At 34.8% G+C, this 18029-nt stretch overlaps 1 protein-coding gene across 2 annotated transcripts; it reads left to right on the top strand.

Moving 5' to 3' along the window:
• The first annotated feature begins 7872 nt into the window (after positions 1-7872).
• Positions 7873-17909, top strand: LOC136037128 (uncharacterized). Of its 2 annotated transcripts, none has more exons than XM_065719617.1 (3): positions 7873-8021; positions 14697-14819; positions 17454-17909. In XM_065719617.1, exons 1-3 carry the CDS (start codon positions 7982-7984, stop codon positions 17846-17848), a joined length of 558 nt encoding a protein of 185 aa, XP_065575689.1. In that variant the 5' UTR covers positions 7873-7981; the 3' UTR covers positions 17849-17909. The 2 variants fall into 2 exon arrangements, with proteins under 2 accessions (XP_065575689.1, XP_065575691.1); XM_065719619.1 differs by lacking the exon at positions 7873-8021 and adding an exon at positions 11418-11526.
• The last annotated feature ends 120 nt before the right edge of the window (positions 17910-18029 follow it).

Raw genomic sequence — 18029 nt, 5'->3', positions numbered from 1 at the left:
AAATTGTGTCAAACAGTTCATGGTAACGAACTGTAGTAAGGAGAGATCCGGCTCAAAAGTAAGCGAAACTTTAAAAAATGGGATTTTGATACTAATAGATACATCAAAAGAATTGGATTTTTATGCTGATTTAAAATATATAAGTAATGAAATTTAGTCTTACTTATCAAAAGTTACGAGCCTGAGAAAATTTGTCTCATTTTGGAAAATAGGGGAAAACACCCCTTAAAAGTCATAAAATCTTAACGAAAATCACACGATCACATTCAGCGTATCAGAGAACCCTACTGTAGAAATTTCAAGATCCTATCTACAAAAATGTGGAACTTGGTATTTTTTGCCAAAAGACCGATCACGGGTGTGTGTTTATTTGTTTGTTTTTGTTGTTGTTTTTTTTTTCCAGGGGTGATCGTATCGACCAATTGGTCCTAGAATGTCATGGGAGGGCTCATTCTAACAAAAATTAAAAGTTCTAGTGCCCTTTTTAAGTGACCAAAAATTGGAGGTTACCTAGGCCCCCTCCCACGCTCATTTCTTCTCAAAGTCAGCGGATCAAAATTTTGAGATAGCCATTTTGTTCAGCATAGTCGAAAACATAATAATTATGTCGTGTATGTGCGTGTTTATTTGTTTGATTTTTTTCCCCAGGGGTGATCATATCGACCCAGTGGTCCTAGAATGTTGTGAGAGGGCTCATTCTAACGGAAATTAAAAGTTCTAATGCCCTTTTAAGTGACTAAAAATATTGGAGGCCACCTAGACCCCCTCCCACGCTCATTTTTTTCCAAAAGTCAACGGGTCAAATTTCTGAGATATCCATTTTGTTCAGCATAGTCGAAAAACCTAATAACTATTCCTTGGGGACGACTTATTCCCTCACAGTCACCGGGGGAAGGGCTACAAGTTACAAACTTTGACCTGTGTTTACATATAGTAATGGTTGTTGGTAAGTGTACAGACATTTTCAGGGTTTTCTTTTTTATGGCACTTGGTATTAACCAAGTGACATATAGCAATCGCAAATTCTGTCGGTCTGTCTGTAGGTCCCCGTTTTGCTACTATTGGCACTTCCAGGTAATCTAGGACGATGAAATTTGGCAGGCGTATCAGGGACCGGACAGGATTAAATTAGAAATAGTCGTTTTCCCGATTTGACCATCTGGGGAGCGTGGGGGGCCCGTTAATTCGGAAAAAATAGAAAATTGAAGTATTTTTAACTTACGAACGGTTGATCAGAGCTTAATGAAATTTGATGTTTGGAAGAATATCGTGTCTCAGAGCTATTATTTTAAATCCTGATCGGATCCGGTGACATTGGGAGGGGGGTTGTGAGGGGGAAACCTAAAATCTTGGAAAACACTTAGAGTGGAGGGATCGGGATGAAACTTGGTGGGAAAAATAAGCACTAGTCCTAGATACATGATTGACATAACCGGAACAGATCCGCTCTTTTTGGGGTATTTGGGGGGGAGGGGTTAATTCCGAAAAATTAGAAAAATGAGGTATTTTTAACTTATGAACGGGTGATCGTTTCTCAATGAAATTTGATATTTAGAAGGATATCGTGTCTGAGAGCTCTTATTTTAAATCCCGACCGGATCTGGTGACATTGGTGGGGGGTGAGTGGGATGTGGGAGGTGGGAGGTGGAAACCTAAAATCTTGGAAAACACTTAGAGTGGAGGGATCGGGATGAAACATATCGGAAAAAATAAACACAAGTCCTAGATACATGTTTGACATAACCGGAACGGATCCGCTCTCTTTGGGGAAGTTGGGGGGGGTGTTAATTCTGAAAAATTAGAAAAAATAAGGTATTTTTAACTTACGAACGGGTGATCGGATCCCAATGAAATTTAATATTTAGAAGGATATCGTGTCTCAAAGCTCTGATTTTAAATCACGACCGGATCTGGTGACATTGGGGGGAGTTTGGGGTGGGGGAACCTAAAATCATGGAAAATGCTTAGATTGGAGGAGTCGGGATGAAACTTTGCGGGAAAATAAGCAGAAGTCTTAGATACGTGATTTACATAATTGGAACGGATCTGCTCTATAAAATGACGTATTTTTAACTTACGAAGGAGTGATCGGATCTTCATGAAACTTCATATTTAGAAGGACCTCGTAACTAAGATCTCTTATTTTAAATCTCGACCAGATTCAGAGTCACTGGGGGGGGGGCAGTGGGAGGACCGGAAATCTTAGAAAATACCTAAAGCAGAGAGATCAGGATGAAACTGGATTGGAAGAATAAAAACCTGTCTAAGATACGTGACTGACATAACCAGATCTGCTCTCTTTGGTGGAGTTGGGGGGGTGTGTGTTAATTTTGAAATTGAAGTATTTGTAACTTACGAAAGGGTGACCAGATCTTACTGAAATTTGATATTTAGAAGGATCTTGTACTTTAAAGCTCTAATTTTAAATTCTGAACAGATCCTGTGACATTAGGGGGAGTTGGAGGAGGAAACCGGAATTCTTGAAAAACTTGAATTTTTTTTTTAATACTCGTACGGGTGTTTTTATCTTACGAATAGGTGATCGGATCTTAATGAAATTTGATATTTAGAAGGAGTTCATGTCTCAGAGCCCTTATTTCAAATCCCGACCAGATCTTTTGACATTGGGGGGAGTCGGAGGGGGAAATCTTGGAAAATACTTGGAGTGGAGGAATCGGTATGAAGCTTGGTGGATGAAATAAGCAAATGTCCTTGATACGTGATTGACGTAACTGTACTGAATTTGCTTTCTGTTGGGGAGCTGGGGGGGAGGGGTTCAGTGATTTGGCGATTTTGGTGCTCCTGGACGTGCTAGGACGATGAAAATTGGTAGGCGTGTCAGGGAGCTGCACAAACTGACTTGATAAAGTCGTTTTCCCAGATTCAAATATCTGGGGGGCTAAAGGGAGGGGAAAAATTAGAAAAAATTAGGTATTTATAACTTACGAGTGGGTGATCGGATCTTAATGAATTTTGATATTTAGAAGGACATCGTGACTCAGAGCTCTTATTTTAAATCCTGACCGGCATTAAGCCTCTGATTTTCCTTTTAAATCAATCTATTGATTCTCACACCATATGAGCGCTTGGCTCTTAGCTCTTCTTGCCTCGTCACATGTGCCATATGAGCTCTTAGCTCTTGTTCTTGTATAGGGAGGGGGTTGAGGGGAGGGGTTACATGGGAGGATCCCCCTCACATACGTAATAAAAATATACGAATATAGAAGTTCGTTACGAAAGTTAGTTGAGAAGTTATTATTTTTAACTTCTCAACTAACTTCGTATATTTTTTTATTAAAAAAAAAACGTTCGTAAGAAATTAAAAGTTTTAGTTGCCTTTTTAAGTAACCAAAAGATTGAAGGGCAACTAAACGTCCTCTCCCACTCTTTTTCTCAGAATCGTCCGATCAAAACTAAGAAAAATCCATTTAGCAAAAAAAAAAAAAAAAAAAATGCAAAATTCGTTCTAAGTATTCGTGTGAGGAGAGCCAAAATCAAAACATGCATTAATTAAAAAAAGTTCCGAAATTAAATAAAAAAAAACAAGTTTTTTTTAACTGAAAGTAAGGAGCGACACTAAAACTTAAAACGAACAGAAATTACTCTCTGTATGAAAGGGGCTGTTCCCTCCTCAACGCCCCGCTCTTTATGCTAAAGTTTTTCACTGTTTTAATAAGTAGATTTGAGAGAAAGAGTAAAACTTTAGCGCAAAGAGCGGGGCTTCGAGGAGGGAACAGCCCCTTTCATAGAGTAATTTCTGTTCGTTTTAAGTTTTAATGTCGCTCTTTACTTTCAGTTAAAAGAAACTTTTTTTTTTATTTAATTCAGTAAAGAACCATATTGATTGTTTGAAATATAGGACATCCTAGTTAGGGAGAAGAATAAAAAGAAACAAAGAGAAAAATACTAAATTAATCGCTTTATTAAAGTTATTAAATAAAAAAAACAAGTTTTTTCAACTGAAAGTAAGGAGTGACATCAAAACTTAAAACGCACAGAAATTACTTCGTATATGAAAGAGGCTGCTTCCTCATCAACGCCCCGCTCTTTACGCTAAAGTTTGACTCTTTCTCTCAATTCTTCTTTCTAAAACAGTAAAAAACTTTAGCGTAAAGAGCGGGGCGTTGATGAGGAAACAGCCTCTTTCATATACGAAGTAATTTCTGTGCGTTTTAAGTTTTGATGTCACTCCTTACTTTCAGTTGAAAAAACTTGTTTTTTTTATTTAATTTCTGAACGTTTTTGAATCAATGCATGTTTTGATTTTGGCTCTCCGCAGAGGAATAATCAAAACGAAATTTGCATATTTTTTTTTTGGCTCAATGGCTTTCTCATAATTTTGATCGAATGATTTTGAGAAAAAAGAGCTGGGGACGAAGCCTAGTTGCCCCCCGATTTTTTGGTTAATTAAAAAGGCAATTAGAACTTTTAATTTTTTACGAATCTTTTTATTGGTAAAAGATTTACGTAACTTATAAATTAGCTTACGTAAAGAACTTTTGTATTCTCATGTTTTTATTACATATATGAGGGGATTCACCCCATCGTCAGTACCTCGCTCTTTACACTAAAGCTTAAATTTTATCCCAATTCATTAAGAATGACCCCCTGAATCACAAAAGCCGTAGAATAAGTAGTTGAAATTACCGAAAATACTTTAGCGTAAAGAGCGAGGTATTAGAAGGAGGTGAGCCCCTCATATGGGTAATAATTTCTTTTTGTTTTAAGTTTTATTGCTGTTCCTTACTTCCAGCTGAAAAAGCTTTTTCACTTTTATTTTTTAATTTTTTTTTTTTTAAATAATGCTAGTAAATCCTGCTCTCCCTTCATGGAAATTTTCTTCTCCCATTACAAATTCTCGAAGGAAAGTTCCCCCAGCATATCCCCCTCTTCTCAACCCCTCCCCTAAACCAAAAAAATCCTCCTGAAAACGCCTGTATACTTCCCAATAACCATTACTATATGTAAGCACAGGTCAAAGTTTGTAACTGGTTTCCCCTCCCACGGGGACTGTGGGGGAGTAAGTCGTCCCCAAAGACATAGTTATAAGGTTTTTCGACTACGCTGAATAAAATGGCTATCTCAGAATTTTGATCCGTTGACTTTGGGAAAATAATTAGCGTGGGAGGGGGCCTAGGTGCCCTCCAATTTTTTTGGTCACTTAAAAAGGGCACTAGAACTTTTCATTTCCGTTAGAATGAGCCCTCTTGCAACATTCTAGGACAACTGGGTCGATACGATCACCCCTGGGAAAAAAAAACAAAAAACAAAAAAACAAAAAAACAAATAAACACGCATCCGTGATCTGCCTTCTGGCAAAAAATGCAAAATTCCACATTTTTGTAGATAGGAGCTCGAAACTTCTACAGCAGGGTTCTCTGATACGCTGAATCTGATGGTGTGATTTTCGTTAAGATTCTATGACTTTTAAGGGGCGTTTCCCCCTATTTTCTAAAATAACGCAAATTTTCTCAGGCTCGTAACTTTTGATGGGTAAGACTAAACTTGATGAAACTTATATATTTAAAATCAGCATTAAAATGCGATTCTTTTGATGTAGCTATTGGTATCAAAATTCCATTTTTTAGAGTTTTGGTTACTATTGAGCCGGGTCGCTCCTTACTACAGTTCGTTACTACGAACTGTTTGAAACAATTTCTAAGATCGCTAGAATTGATCCATCAGGCTCAAAACCAAAGCTTGAGCGAGCTAAAACTTTTGATAACCAAAATACAATCTAATATGAAAGAATAGGGTAAAAGAGTAGGTGTTTGGTAAACAAAGACGAAATTGTATATGTGAGAGCTCGATAATTAGATCCTTTGAGAAGAAGCCTGATCAAATTGGGAATCCTTTTACTCTTAATGGATACGCTAAGATGGCGCAGCTTGAATAGGCTAGAAAATTGACACTTTCTATGGAAGGAATGCCCAGCCGACGGTAAACTTTTTCACGAATAAAAGATCTTAAGCCGAACTGGCCAGCTATGACAAAAACCAACAGAGAGAGAAAAACTGAATGAAAAACAACAAACAAGAACGGCGGCCAGTAGAGAAAAAAAAAGAGAAACTAAACCGACGCGGATATTTCACCTGTATGTAAACGAGGCGTCTTCAGCACAGAAGAAGCAAAGATAAAAAAAAAAAAAAAACGAAAAACTATGAACTACAAGCAAATAAAACCACCACCAATATTAATAAAATATAATTGTTGCAACTGATCCACATAGGTCAGAGAAGCTAATAGTCACTTGCTTTGGTGTTCTCATCGAAGTATCTCTATTAGCGTATGTGACCTATATGGATCAGTTGCGATAATTGTATTCTATTAATATTAGTGGTGGTTTTATTTGTTTCTAGTTCATTTTAGTTTTTTCTCTTTTTTTATCTTTGTTTTTTTCTGCGCTGAAGAAGCCTCGTTTACATAAAGGAGAAATATCTGGGTCGTTTTAGTTTCTCTTTTTTCTCTCTACTGGCCGTCGTTCTCGTTTGTTGTTTTTCATTGGATTTATCTCTCTTCGCTGGTTTTTAACCTTGTTCACGAAAGGTTCTCAAAGATGAGTTTCAGAATTAACTATTTTCTTTCCTAAGCCCCTTCTGAGGAGCAGAAATAAGCAAAGTTGGGGATTTTTAAAATGCGAGGGTGAAACGTCAAAAAAGTTTAATAAGTTAACTGAAAAGCATTTAAAAATGTCAATATAAAAAAATAGCTGGAAATGGATTTAGCTGTTCCCAAAGACCTTATATGATTAAACTTCAAATATTGGTGAAATCATTATAGGAAACGAGGCAAGAGACCGAAATTTATTGGAAATTTATGTTCATAGAGAAAACACACACGAAAATGAGTAAAAAAAATAAAAGAAATTGAATTTGGAGCTATATTCAAGGACGTTGGCTATTACTAAGGCGAGGCAGGGGCAAGGATTTTCAAAATAAAAATCTGCACTAAAGGCGAAAACCGTACAGGGTCATAATGTAATACCAACTGGAAACAGCTATTGTTCTTATAGGGTTGCCTTGTGTGTAGCTTTCGTTAACAGGCTACATGATTTATGGATGTATATATAATTTTATTTAGAAAAAGGAGTAGGATTTGAGAAAAAAATCAAATGAAAAGTAAAGAGTCGCATTCAAATTTAAACCAAACAGAAAAGGTATTACATAGCATATGAGCATATAGTATAGGTTATACGATGCTTCGAATAAGTTATAAAACTTATTTTTTTTGTATTAATTTTTCATTCTCGAAGCATCATATAAGTTTCAAGTTTTTTTTTTGTTCTTTTTTAAACACTACTTTCCAGTTCAAAAGTTTTAAAAGACAATATCACAGTTGGAACTACCAATTGGCTATATCGGATGATTTTTTATTTATTTAATTTTTGACCTTACTAGATTTTGAGTTATAACATATAGTGACTACCCAAATGATTTAAATTTCCTTTATGTTTTTGTTCTTTATTTTTATTTGAAAAAACCTACTTTTTTTAAAATTTACATTCAATCAAAAATCGCTTAAAATTCTTTTTAGTCTCTAAAATTCAAAAAGATGGTCACGTTCGGAAATTTTGTATCAACAAAATATTTTGATAGTCTTAAATATTATAGATAACTTCATTTTTTTTGGCGAGTGTATGTACAATTTAAAGTTTCAGCATAGCAAAAAAGATAATCCTTGATCTTATCAAATGTCAATACCACTTACAGGAACACAGCCACTGTAACATATTCAGCAATATAATCAATTTAGAGTCACGCATAAGACTTTTTCTGTCAAGAAGGTCACTAACACTTATCGGCGGAAACTAGAATTTTATTTTTCTTTTTGAATTCCTTTGATTTTGAGCCTAAAGTCAATAATTTAAAGGATGTTGGACATCCCTTAGTTTTTCAAGGCTGCATAGAAACATGATATATATTGTGCTGGATGGAGATTTGAATAGCATTGTAGCGTCCACAGTGATTACAAAAGCTTAAAGATGATCAAAATAGTTATTCTGAGTTGTTTATTGTATCTTGGTGAGTTTGAATTTTGTTTAAGGACTTTATAAACATATTGCCTACTCTAAAGCTCCAGAACAAGGTTTTAGTCACCCCTTGTTATTGTTTTTCCTTAAATATGATATGTCTCCCTTTATTAAATTTCAATTTAAGTAAAAAGTAAAACACTGGGGAAAATATTTTTGTTAACAGAGTGGCATTTTATAAACTTTATATCAATTATTGTCACTTTTAGGCCCATTTTGTAAAGGCACTGAGATGTTGTTTTTTAGACTTTTTACAGACCTCTATTTTATTGAAAAATGGGCTTTCTGAACCGTGTATTTATCGTATGTTTTCATATTTATTGTAGTCATACACAATTAATTCTAGAGAAAACTGAACTCATTGATAAGATACGCAGTTTTACCGTAACAATCGGACTGAATCTTCTTTTACGTATCAACGTTTTGGATTATTTTTTAAAATGTATTTTCAAAACACCTAGCAGGTAAAAAGCTCACAAATAGAAATGGAGTGAGCTCACAAAAAGCTCACTCCTAGTTTCCTCTTCTGTAGACAAAAAAAAGAACAAGGCATGTAAGCTGGGCACATTTAAGGCCATACTCCAGCAATTCGTTTTGCCTACATTCTACTTATTTTAAAAAACTACGAAAACGATTATATCGATAGAGTTTGACCTAATCTGTCACAAACAGGATGCTATTTCAACTCTTTTGGGTGGTCAGTCAGTTTGTCAAGACTATGTGCCTCTGTCTCTAAAGACTGAAAGTCTGCATGACAGAGCTTTGTATTTGATCAAACACGCTATGTTTGTTTTCTACTTAAAGTCCTCCCAAAAATTAAGTCTATTATCTTATGTTCCGAAATCTTACACACTAAAAAAATGATATAAATTTTTTAAAGAATAATTTTATAAAAAAAAATTAATTCATCTGGTCTTTGTGTTCACAAAGAATTTTGGTTATTCCACAAAAATCATTGATTTCAAAGTTACGGCCATCATACGTAATAAATACTAATAATTATTCAATGTCAATGCTGTAATTTGTTTTTACAATCCATCGAAAAAGGCTTGTATCGTTTTCACCACAAATAACAAAAATTTCGGTTAATTTTGTAACTATAACTGCAGTTGAGCCATTATTGAAATATAATTATTTCCAAAATAATTTCCTTGTCTTCCTGAAACATACATCCAGATTTTTGCCACTTTTAAAAGCCTGTGTCTTTTCTTCATTACCCTTAAAATTAAATGTGAAGAATACTATACATAGGTTTGAAAGCTTACCCATATCTATTAAAATGATATTTTTTTCATCTGAATAAAAATTTTTACACTTCCGTCTTAAATTACATACATTGAAGTAAGCAAGTTGAGCTACCTGAAAAATGTGTCTTTTTTGTTTATTTGCTTTCAAAACGTACATAATACCATCGAATCATTTACAATTGTCCTTAATAGTTTAAATTAATGAAGCTTTATCATTATGAATTTTTGTGGACAGTTCTTGAAAGATTAAAAAAAAGTTTTTTTTTAACTGCAAGTAAGGAGCGACATTAAAACTTAAAACGAACAGAAATTATTCCGTATATAAAAGGGGTTGACCCTCCTCAACGCCTCGCTCTTTACACTAAAGTTTGACTTTCTCACAACTCTACTTTTTAAAACAATAAAAACTTTAGCGTATAGAGCGAGGCGTTGAGGAGGGGTCAACCCCTTTTATAGACGGAATAATTTCTGTTTGTTTTAAGTTTTAATGTCGCTCCTTACTTGCAGTTAAAAAAACTTGTTTTTTTATTTAATTTCTGAACGTTTTTTAATTAATGTATGTTTTGATTTTGGCTCACCGCACATGAATAATTAAAACGAAATTTGCACATTTTTTTTTGACTAAATGGCTGTCTCATAGTTTTGATCGGACGATTTTAATAAAAAAAAGGGGTGGGCGAGGAGGCCTAGTTGCCCTCCAATTTTTGGTTACTTAAAAATGCAACTATATTTTTTTTATGAACGTTTTTGTTGGTAATAAACATACGTACCCTACAAATTAACTTACATAAGGAACTTCTATATTTGTGTATTTTTATTACGTACATGAGGGGGTTCGCCCCCTCGTCAATACCTCGTTCTTTACACTAAAGCTTGGATTTTGTCCCAAATCTTTAAGAATGACCCCTGAATCACAAAGGCCTTAGAATAAACAGTTGAAATTACTAAAAATACTTTAGCGTAAAGAGCAAGGTATTGTGGAGGAGACGAACCCCTTTATATACGTAATATTTTCCGTTCGTTTCAAGTTTTAATGCTGCTCATTACTTCCAGATTAAAAAAAATATTTTCTCATTGTTTTTTTTTTTTTAATACTGCAAGAAAATCCTGCACCCCCTTCATGGAAATTCTCTTCCCTCATGAAAATTCCTCCATGGAAAGATCTTCCCACTTAACCTCCTCTCCACACCCCACCCTCACCCCAACACGAAAAAGTCCCTCTGAAAACGTCTCTACACTTCATTATTAACAATTACTACGTGTAAACAATGGTCGAAGTTTGTAACTCGCAGCCCCTCCCCCGGGGACTGGGGGGGGGGGATTAATTCATTCCCAAATACATAACTATTGGGTTTTCGACTAAGCTGAAAAGAATGACAATCTCGAAATTTTGATCTGGTGACTTTGGGAAAAAATATGAGTGGGTGGGGGCCAAGGTGCCCTCCAATTTTGTTGGTTACTTAAAAAGGGCACTAGAACTTTCCATTTCCGTCAGAATGAGCCCTCTCGCGACATTCTAGGACCACTGGGTCGATACAATCACCCCTGGAAAAAAAATAAACACGCATCCCTGATCTGTCTTCAGGCAAAAAATACAAAATTCCACATTTTTGTTCATAAGAGCTTGAAACTTCTTCAGTAGGGTTCTCTGATACACTGAATCTGATGGTGTGATTTTCGTTAAGATTCTGTGACTTTTAAAGGTTGTTTCCCCTATTTTCTAAAATAAGACAAGTTTTCTCAGACTCGTAACTTTTGATGGGTAAGACTAAACTTGATGAAACTTATATATTTGAAATCAGCATTAAAATGCAATTCTTTGATGTTACTATTGGTATCAAAACTCTGTGTTTTAAAGTTTTGGTTACTATTGGGCCGGATCACTCCTTACTACAGTTCGTTACCACGAACTCTTTCATAGGCGCTACTGAACCTTAATACTGAATCTTAATACCAAAGTACCTTTTGTAATACCAACTACTAAATCTTAATACCAAAGTGTAATTCTTTCCCCTCGGATGAAAAGAACTCTATACAATTTTGAAGCCCTCGTAAATAGATTTTTTTTTCTAACATTTCTCTGAGAGAATTTCTAAGTCGGTCAATAGAACATCCGCTAATTTTCTAAGGGTACATGGAAATATACCACATTATGCTGGTGGCAATTGTCTTGGTATTGTAGTATACAAAGTGAACACCTCAGCTTAACAATGTTCAAATTAGTTGTTATGAGCAGTTTATTCTACTTAGGTGAGTCAAATTTTCAAAGTTAAATATTATATAAACAGGTTGTGCCCACCTCAGCATTGAGCAAGGGGATATCCCCTTGGAAAATATCTGTTTTAGTCGTTGTCTTTTACTCAAATTAATTACCCAATCCTACGACTCAATGAACATAGTTTGATCGTAATAAATATTTTCTATTATATAGCCTTAGTGCAGTAATTTTATTCATCAAAATTTAACAGCTATGCTTCTTGGGTTTAAAAACCCAAGAAAAACTAATTCGGCCATCACGGCCTTCCAAAATTACCGCAGTTCCTGTAATGAACAAGTTTTAAGCAATCCCAATTTAGAGCTACGGTTTATTATGGAAACTAACAAAAAATATTATATCACAAGTCAAGAATAGACAAGGATTCCACTAATTTACCAATAGCTACAGGAGGACAACTAAAATTTGTAGGGTGAATTTAACTTTTGACCGGAATTTTGGCAGGGAGATATGTTCCGATTTTGGGCTGCCAATCTTCCTTTAACAACTAAAGATTATTTTTATTTGCTGGTAACTTATAACAATTCGATGGGATTTACGACTTTTCTATTGACAAGGGATTGTTTTTTATTTTTAAACAATCCATCTGAGCCCACTGGATCCAAGGGGGCCCCAGGCTCCCAAGATTTTTGCTGGTGCCCTTCTTCTTTCTGTTTTCACTCTTTTTCACTGTTCTTTCTGTTTTTTATTCTTTTAAAAATTAAATTTGTCAATTCGGTAAATTTTTGGTGCCCTTGTCACATTGGCATACCTCAAGATTTTGTTCTAAATCCGCAGTTGTTTGAGCCTAAAACGTGCACTACGAGAATTCATAGCTTTAATATACGTGTTGATTTGTTATTTTCTGATCTGGACATGACAGGTCTCAATTACGCATTTATATTTTATATTTGAACATTTATCTTGATTCTGATAGTATTTAAAAATTTTCTTTTACTTCTTCTGCGTTTTTTCCTCCTTGAACGTTTCCTTCCCTTAAGTCATCATAGCTATTAGTTTTTAGTTTCTCGCTCTTTTATATTTTGTATGTTTTCTTTTTTGTTTGTGCTGTGTAAACTTCAGTAATATACAAACGAATCAAACCGCTGTAACAATTTTATGTCATACCGGATATTTTCTGACTTCTTAGACAATTACCAAAATGAGTTTTTCAAGCGGTTCTCATAGCAAGTTCTAGAAGGAAAACGTGCGTTCAACCACTCTATGACTTCTTGATTTGCATTATCCTCCTCATCCTTCTTTTTAGAACAGTTTAGAGGTTGGTTTTCGGCAGTTACCTCAAAAGTGTGCACCTGTCAGATGTTCCTTTAGTCGTCTATGCGACTACATCTGCGTTATTTATTTATTCTTGGAAATTTGTGGCCCAAGTGCCGTTTCCTAGTTTCTAAATTATCTCTCGAGCTTAGAAACTGGAAAAAAAAACATATAGGCATTGACTGATCCAGAATTTTCAGGAGGGAGGGGGTTTGGCTAAAAGAATTATTAGTGAACATTTTGTCAGCTTTAATACGGGTGCAATAAGGGGGATACAGTTAATTATTTCCCTTGAAATTTGTCAGACAGCCCTTAGGAAAGACGAAATCAAAAACACATCAAGATATCAACAGGTCCGTTATTTTAGCATGAAAACACTTATATTCACGGTATCAAATTCTTTCGACATTTATGATCTTTTTGTTCTATTAATTTTGGTTCTTAGACCAATATCTTTGAAGCAAAATTTGTAGAATAATAGACTCACATACCAGTTGAGTCCTTAATAGTTCAAATTTTTATATATGTCGGGCCAATCCATCCAAATTCTCTTACGTCCACCATGGCAGTCGATATTAAGAGATACAAATCCCCCAAATTTAGGAGTCTTTCAGGTTTGTACGCAGGAAGAGGGTTTAGGGGCCTGACCATAAGTGCTATAATTTTCACACTTTATCTAAATATTCCTATGTCTCTAATACATCTTGACTATTTCTTCTGTGTGGATGAACCCCCTTCCTCAATGTCTAAATTGAAATAAATTCTTGTCTTTATTATAGCTCTTTCTAAACAGTTAATGATTGACAATGCTTGGCTTGTATAAGTGGATTGGAAAATTCTTTATTTCCAGAATTCTAGACTTTTTAGGCATAAAAAAGAAGAAAAATGCAGCATACGCCCCCGGCACAAGAAAATTGCAACAAAACGCATCGACAAGGTCCAGGTTTCAAATTTCACATGAACTAAAACATTTTCTCCCGAAAACACTGGCCGCCCTTTTTCTTAGGCAAAGAAGCACTAACGTTTTTGGGGTGGGGTATATCCTGGAGAAACTGGGCCAAACTAACCAGAACCAGCTAGAACCTGGGAAGAAAATGAAAAATATAGGAGGTTGGGGTTAATCTTTTTTTTTACGTAAAGGGGTGGTGATGCTGCCTGTTTTATCCTTTACCTATAACGTGGTAATCCCATCGGAAATACCATGCACAAGTAGGTATATAAGTTTTTGAATCGACAGCACATTAAGTTATCCATGCTTTTCACATAAACAAACATCGTCAAATAGTCATCTATATAAGATCAATATCAAACTTCTAATTGGTCAGTAACTATTTGAGAAAATCAGCGTTGTCTTATGAAATTGATAACGAAGCTAACAAGAAAACTTTGTGTATAAAATACACACGACCTAAGATTAACAAATACATATTGAAACTTTAAGGAAGTAAACGTTCATCTCGGGGGAAAAACCAACAACAAAAAAACAAAAAAGTAAATAAACACGCATCCGTGATCATTCTTCTAGCAAAAAGAAAATCAAAATTCCAGTAGGGTTCTCTGATACACTGAATCTGATGGTTTGATTTTCATTCAGATTCTATGACTTTAGGGGGTGTTTTCCCCTTTTTCCAAAAATAATCAAATTTTCTCCGGCTCGTAACATTTGATGGGTAAAGCTAAACTTAATGAAACTTGTCATAGCTGAGTCATTAACTATTTGAGAAAATAAGCGTTGTCCTATGAAATTGATAACAAAGCTAACAAGAAAATTTTATGTATACAATACATACGACCAAAGCATTTTAAGATCAACAAATACATATTGAAACTTTAAGGAAGTAAACTTAGTTATTTACATCCTGAAGCTATTGAAAAAAAATTTATTTGACAGGAAGCTGCGACCAACTGATAGACAGTGCAGGAATTAAAGCAGAAGAATCTGCCCAGCTTAAATCATATAAATCTCCCAGAAGCTATGGATCATGGCAGGGTAGCGGTGGCTTCAATGTTCATGGTATGTTCACATATTTTCTTTAACAACTTAATTGGCATTTATATGATTGTCAAATTTATCTAATGATGTAACAGGACTATCACTATGATTATTTTTTAGCTTTTATGAGAGAAAAAGTAAAGTATTTTAGCAGGGATAGTTTTTTCGGAATTTTAGCAGTTACAATGGGTGGCTATATTCATTTCAGCGTGTATTATATGAGAAACTGTCAAATATTCTTTTGAATATTTGAAGAAAGAGACGCTGATATATATATATATATATATATATATATATATATATATATATATATATATATATATATATATATATATATATATATATATATATACATTTATATACATCTTTTCATATTATTTTTTGGGTGCAAATTCCCCTTTGAAGATCCAGAACACTTAATGAAGACCCATCAAAAGAATATTTCCCGATTTGTAACTTTTCTTCTTCCAAAAGAGGACTGAAAACCCTCGTACGTTGTAGTGCATGCACATTGTGTTATTTTTTTCGAATCCAATTTTTTTGTGCTAAAATAAAGAGAGGATAAAGTTCAGCTCTTTACAAGTCCAACCGCAAGAGGTGACCTAACGTCTTGCACAAGCATTTATTTTCTCCTAAACGAGTTACTTCGTGTTTGTCGATTAGAGGAATAGTCATCAAATGATCATCATCAAATAGTTATAATAAAAGAATTTTCATCAAAACTTTTAATTCATCTTGGATGCCAAAAATATACCTTTCATAAATAATGGCTTTTTAATAACAATAAAAAATATGAAACTTATTTTCTACTCTAATTTAATCCCCTTTATTTTCTATTCTAATTTAATCCTCTTTATTCTCTATTCGAATTTAATCCCCTTTATTCTCTACTCGAATTTAATCCCCTTTATTTTCTCCTCTAATACATGTTGTTGGATATTCAGTCTTTTGACTTACCACAGCCAATCTGGACTATAGACAATTCATTTGCATCGCTGATACTAAAACATGTGCTAACATCTATGAGTTGTGTGCATTATTATGTCGATTTTATTACAGATTTGTTATATTTGCTAGTTTGTCATATTAAATGTCAAGGAAAGATTTTATCTCGCAGTTAGGGTATTTTTAATTACATGGTTGTTCAGTCAAACTTATCTATGTTTAAATTTGCAATTAGGCTATGAGCGGATATATACTAGATGAGAAAACATGTCTTTTATCACAAAACTCGTTGAAGGCGGCAGTGTTTTTAGATTGAACGACCTCCGACTTAGATTTAAAATTTTAGACAAAATTACTTCTAAATAAAAATTAATAAATAACTTGAAGATCGTCCAAGACTTTAGATAAATTCAATACCAGATGGAGACTTATCGCCTGATTCACTGAGTATTCCTTTTCTTCTGCATTTTATATTTTTAAGAGTTCAAATTCATGGACTGGAAAATAGCTGTGATATTGTCACACACGAGTTTCTGACAAACAATACGGTATAACTGGAATCAAAACATTGTCTGTGGTTTAGATGAATTTTAAATTACTAAATTACTAACTTGCAGATAGTAAAATAAAGAATGGTATTCCGCAACATTAATACTGGTTTCTTCGCACATAACAGGGCAATATAAGTAAGGAATATATAAACTTTAGCCGGTTCGTACGCCTTTAAGGTACAGAATGGCTGCAATATAAATCAAACGTGCCGGAGGAAAAGAGTAATTATTCCCGTGTTCAGCTTTCTGTCCGATCCCTCGTAGACGTATTCGAAGAGATCCTGAAATCCAAAAGATTTTGTCGCAGATAGCAGTCATATTTTCACTGATGGAGAGAGGGTAAAAAAAATATGATTAAATCAAACAAGTCTACGCTAAGTTCCGGCATACACAGATGAGTGGAGAAAGGTCTCTAGGCTCTCAAAATCTTATGGCGTGTACGATTATTTCGTTTTTTTCAGATAATTTAATTGCTTTGATGAATCTGGCCTCTTTTTGTAATTAACCCCATGGTGTATGTCTACTTTTACCGTACAAACTACACACCGTTTTTCAACTTGTAGTTTCCCTGTTCCTCTTAAACATCTCGCTTGTCATTTCATTATAGTTATGCCTCCAAAAGTATCTTTGAAATAAATAATATTTTCTGCCATATGAATCAGATGTGAAATCAAGTTTGAAAATTTGGCAGGCAAATGGCAGTTTTTTGTTATATTAAATTAGCGTGAAAAAATTAGTCTGGAAGAAACGTTTAGACGGAGGTCGTGGAGCCTCGGTAGGCTCTTAAGATTGCGCGGAGGATATGGAACAACCGCCGATCCACTTATCCGAGCTGTACCTGAAGTCATTTGGTCCGTACTTCGTAAATTATTATAATGGTGACTTGGAAAATAATTGTTAATAAAACATGTGTGAATAATTCAGTTTTGTAGGTGTTTTAAATTATTTTTGACCTTCGCTGTTATTTTTGTAAGTGACAAGAATATTAAGGCAAAATAAAGTGAATTTGAATTTGAATGAATTTCATCGTAGATTTTGGAAGTTGTGATTAAAAGACTGTAACGCTTTAGGAATTTTTAATGAGCTGAACAAGGGACTATAGAATATTTTCTTAGAAACCTACCCAATCCTACCTTAATTCTTTTTTTCTTACTTCAAGGTGGTACTGGAGGATATGGCTACGGTGGCAGTTATCCCAGCTACGGAGGCAGCTATCCAGGTTATGGACAATATCCAACACCAACTTACGGCCAGGGAACTTACAATGCTTACGGCGGGGGCTTATATGGACAAGGTGGTTATGGATCAGGATACCCTTTGCAAGGAGGAGTATATGGTGGAGTGTATGGCCAATCGGGGGGTGGTCTGTATGGTCAGGGGGCATACGGAACCGGTAGTGGATTATACGGCCAAGGGGCGTATGGTACCGGTGTTGGAGGTGGCTACATTCCACCTCAATACCCTGGTGGATCATATAACCCAATTGGTGGGTCTGCCTATAGCCCATACGGAACAGGATTGAACCAGAATCCTAGTTTATTTGTTGGAAAATAATTATCTATTTGGAACTTTTGTAATTTTTCACGGATCAAAAATAAAATTATTATACATTTTATTAAGTAATTTGTTTTTGTGCCAAACAATCGATAGTTACTCCTTTATACTAGCGAAACTCCCTCCATTGCATGTTACGCCTACAATAAAAAGAAACACCAAATTTTGTCTGTGAGTTTTA

Source organism: Artemia franciscana, chromosome 16 (genome assembly GCF_032884065.1).
Source record: "Artemia franciscana chromosome 16, ASM3288406v1, whole genome shotgun sequence".
NCBI classification, from domain to species: Eukaryota; Metazoa; Arthropoda; class Branchiopoda; order Anostraca; family Artemiidae; genus Artemia; species Artemia franciscana.
This window is presented reverse-complemented; position numbering and strand designations above follow the sequence as displayed.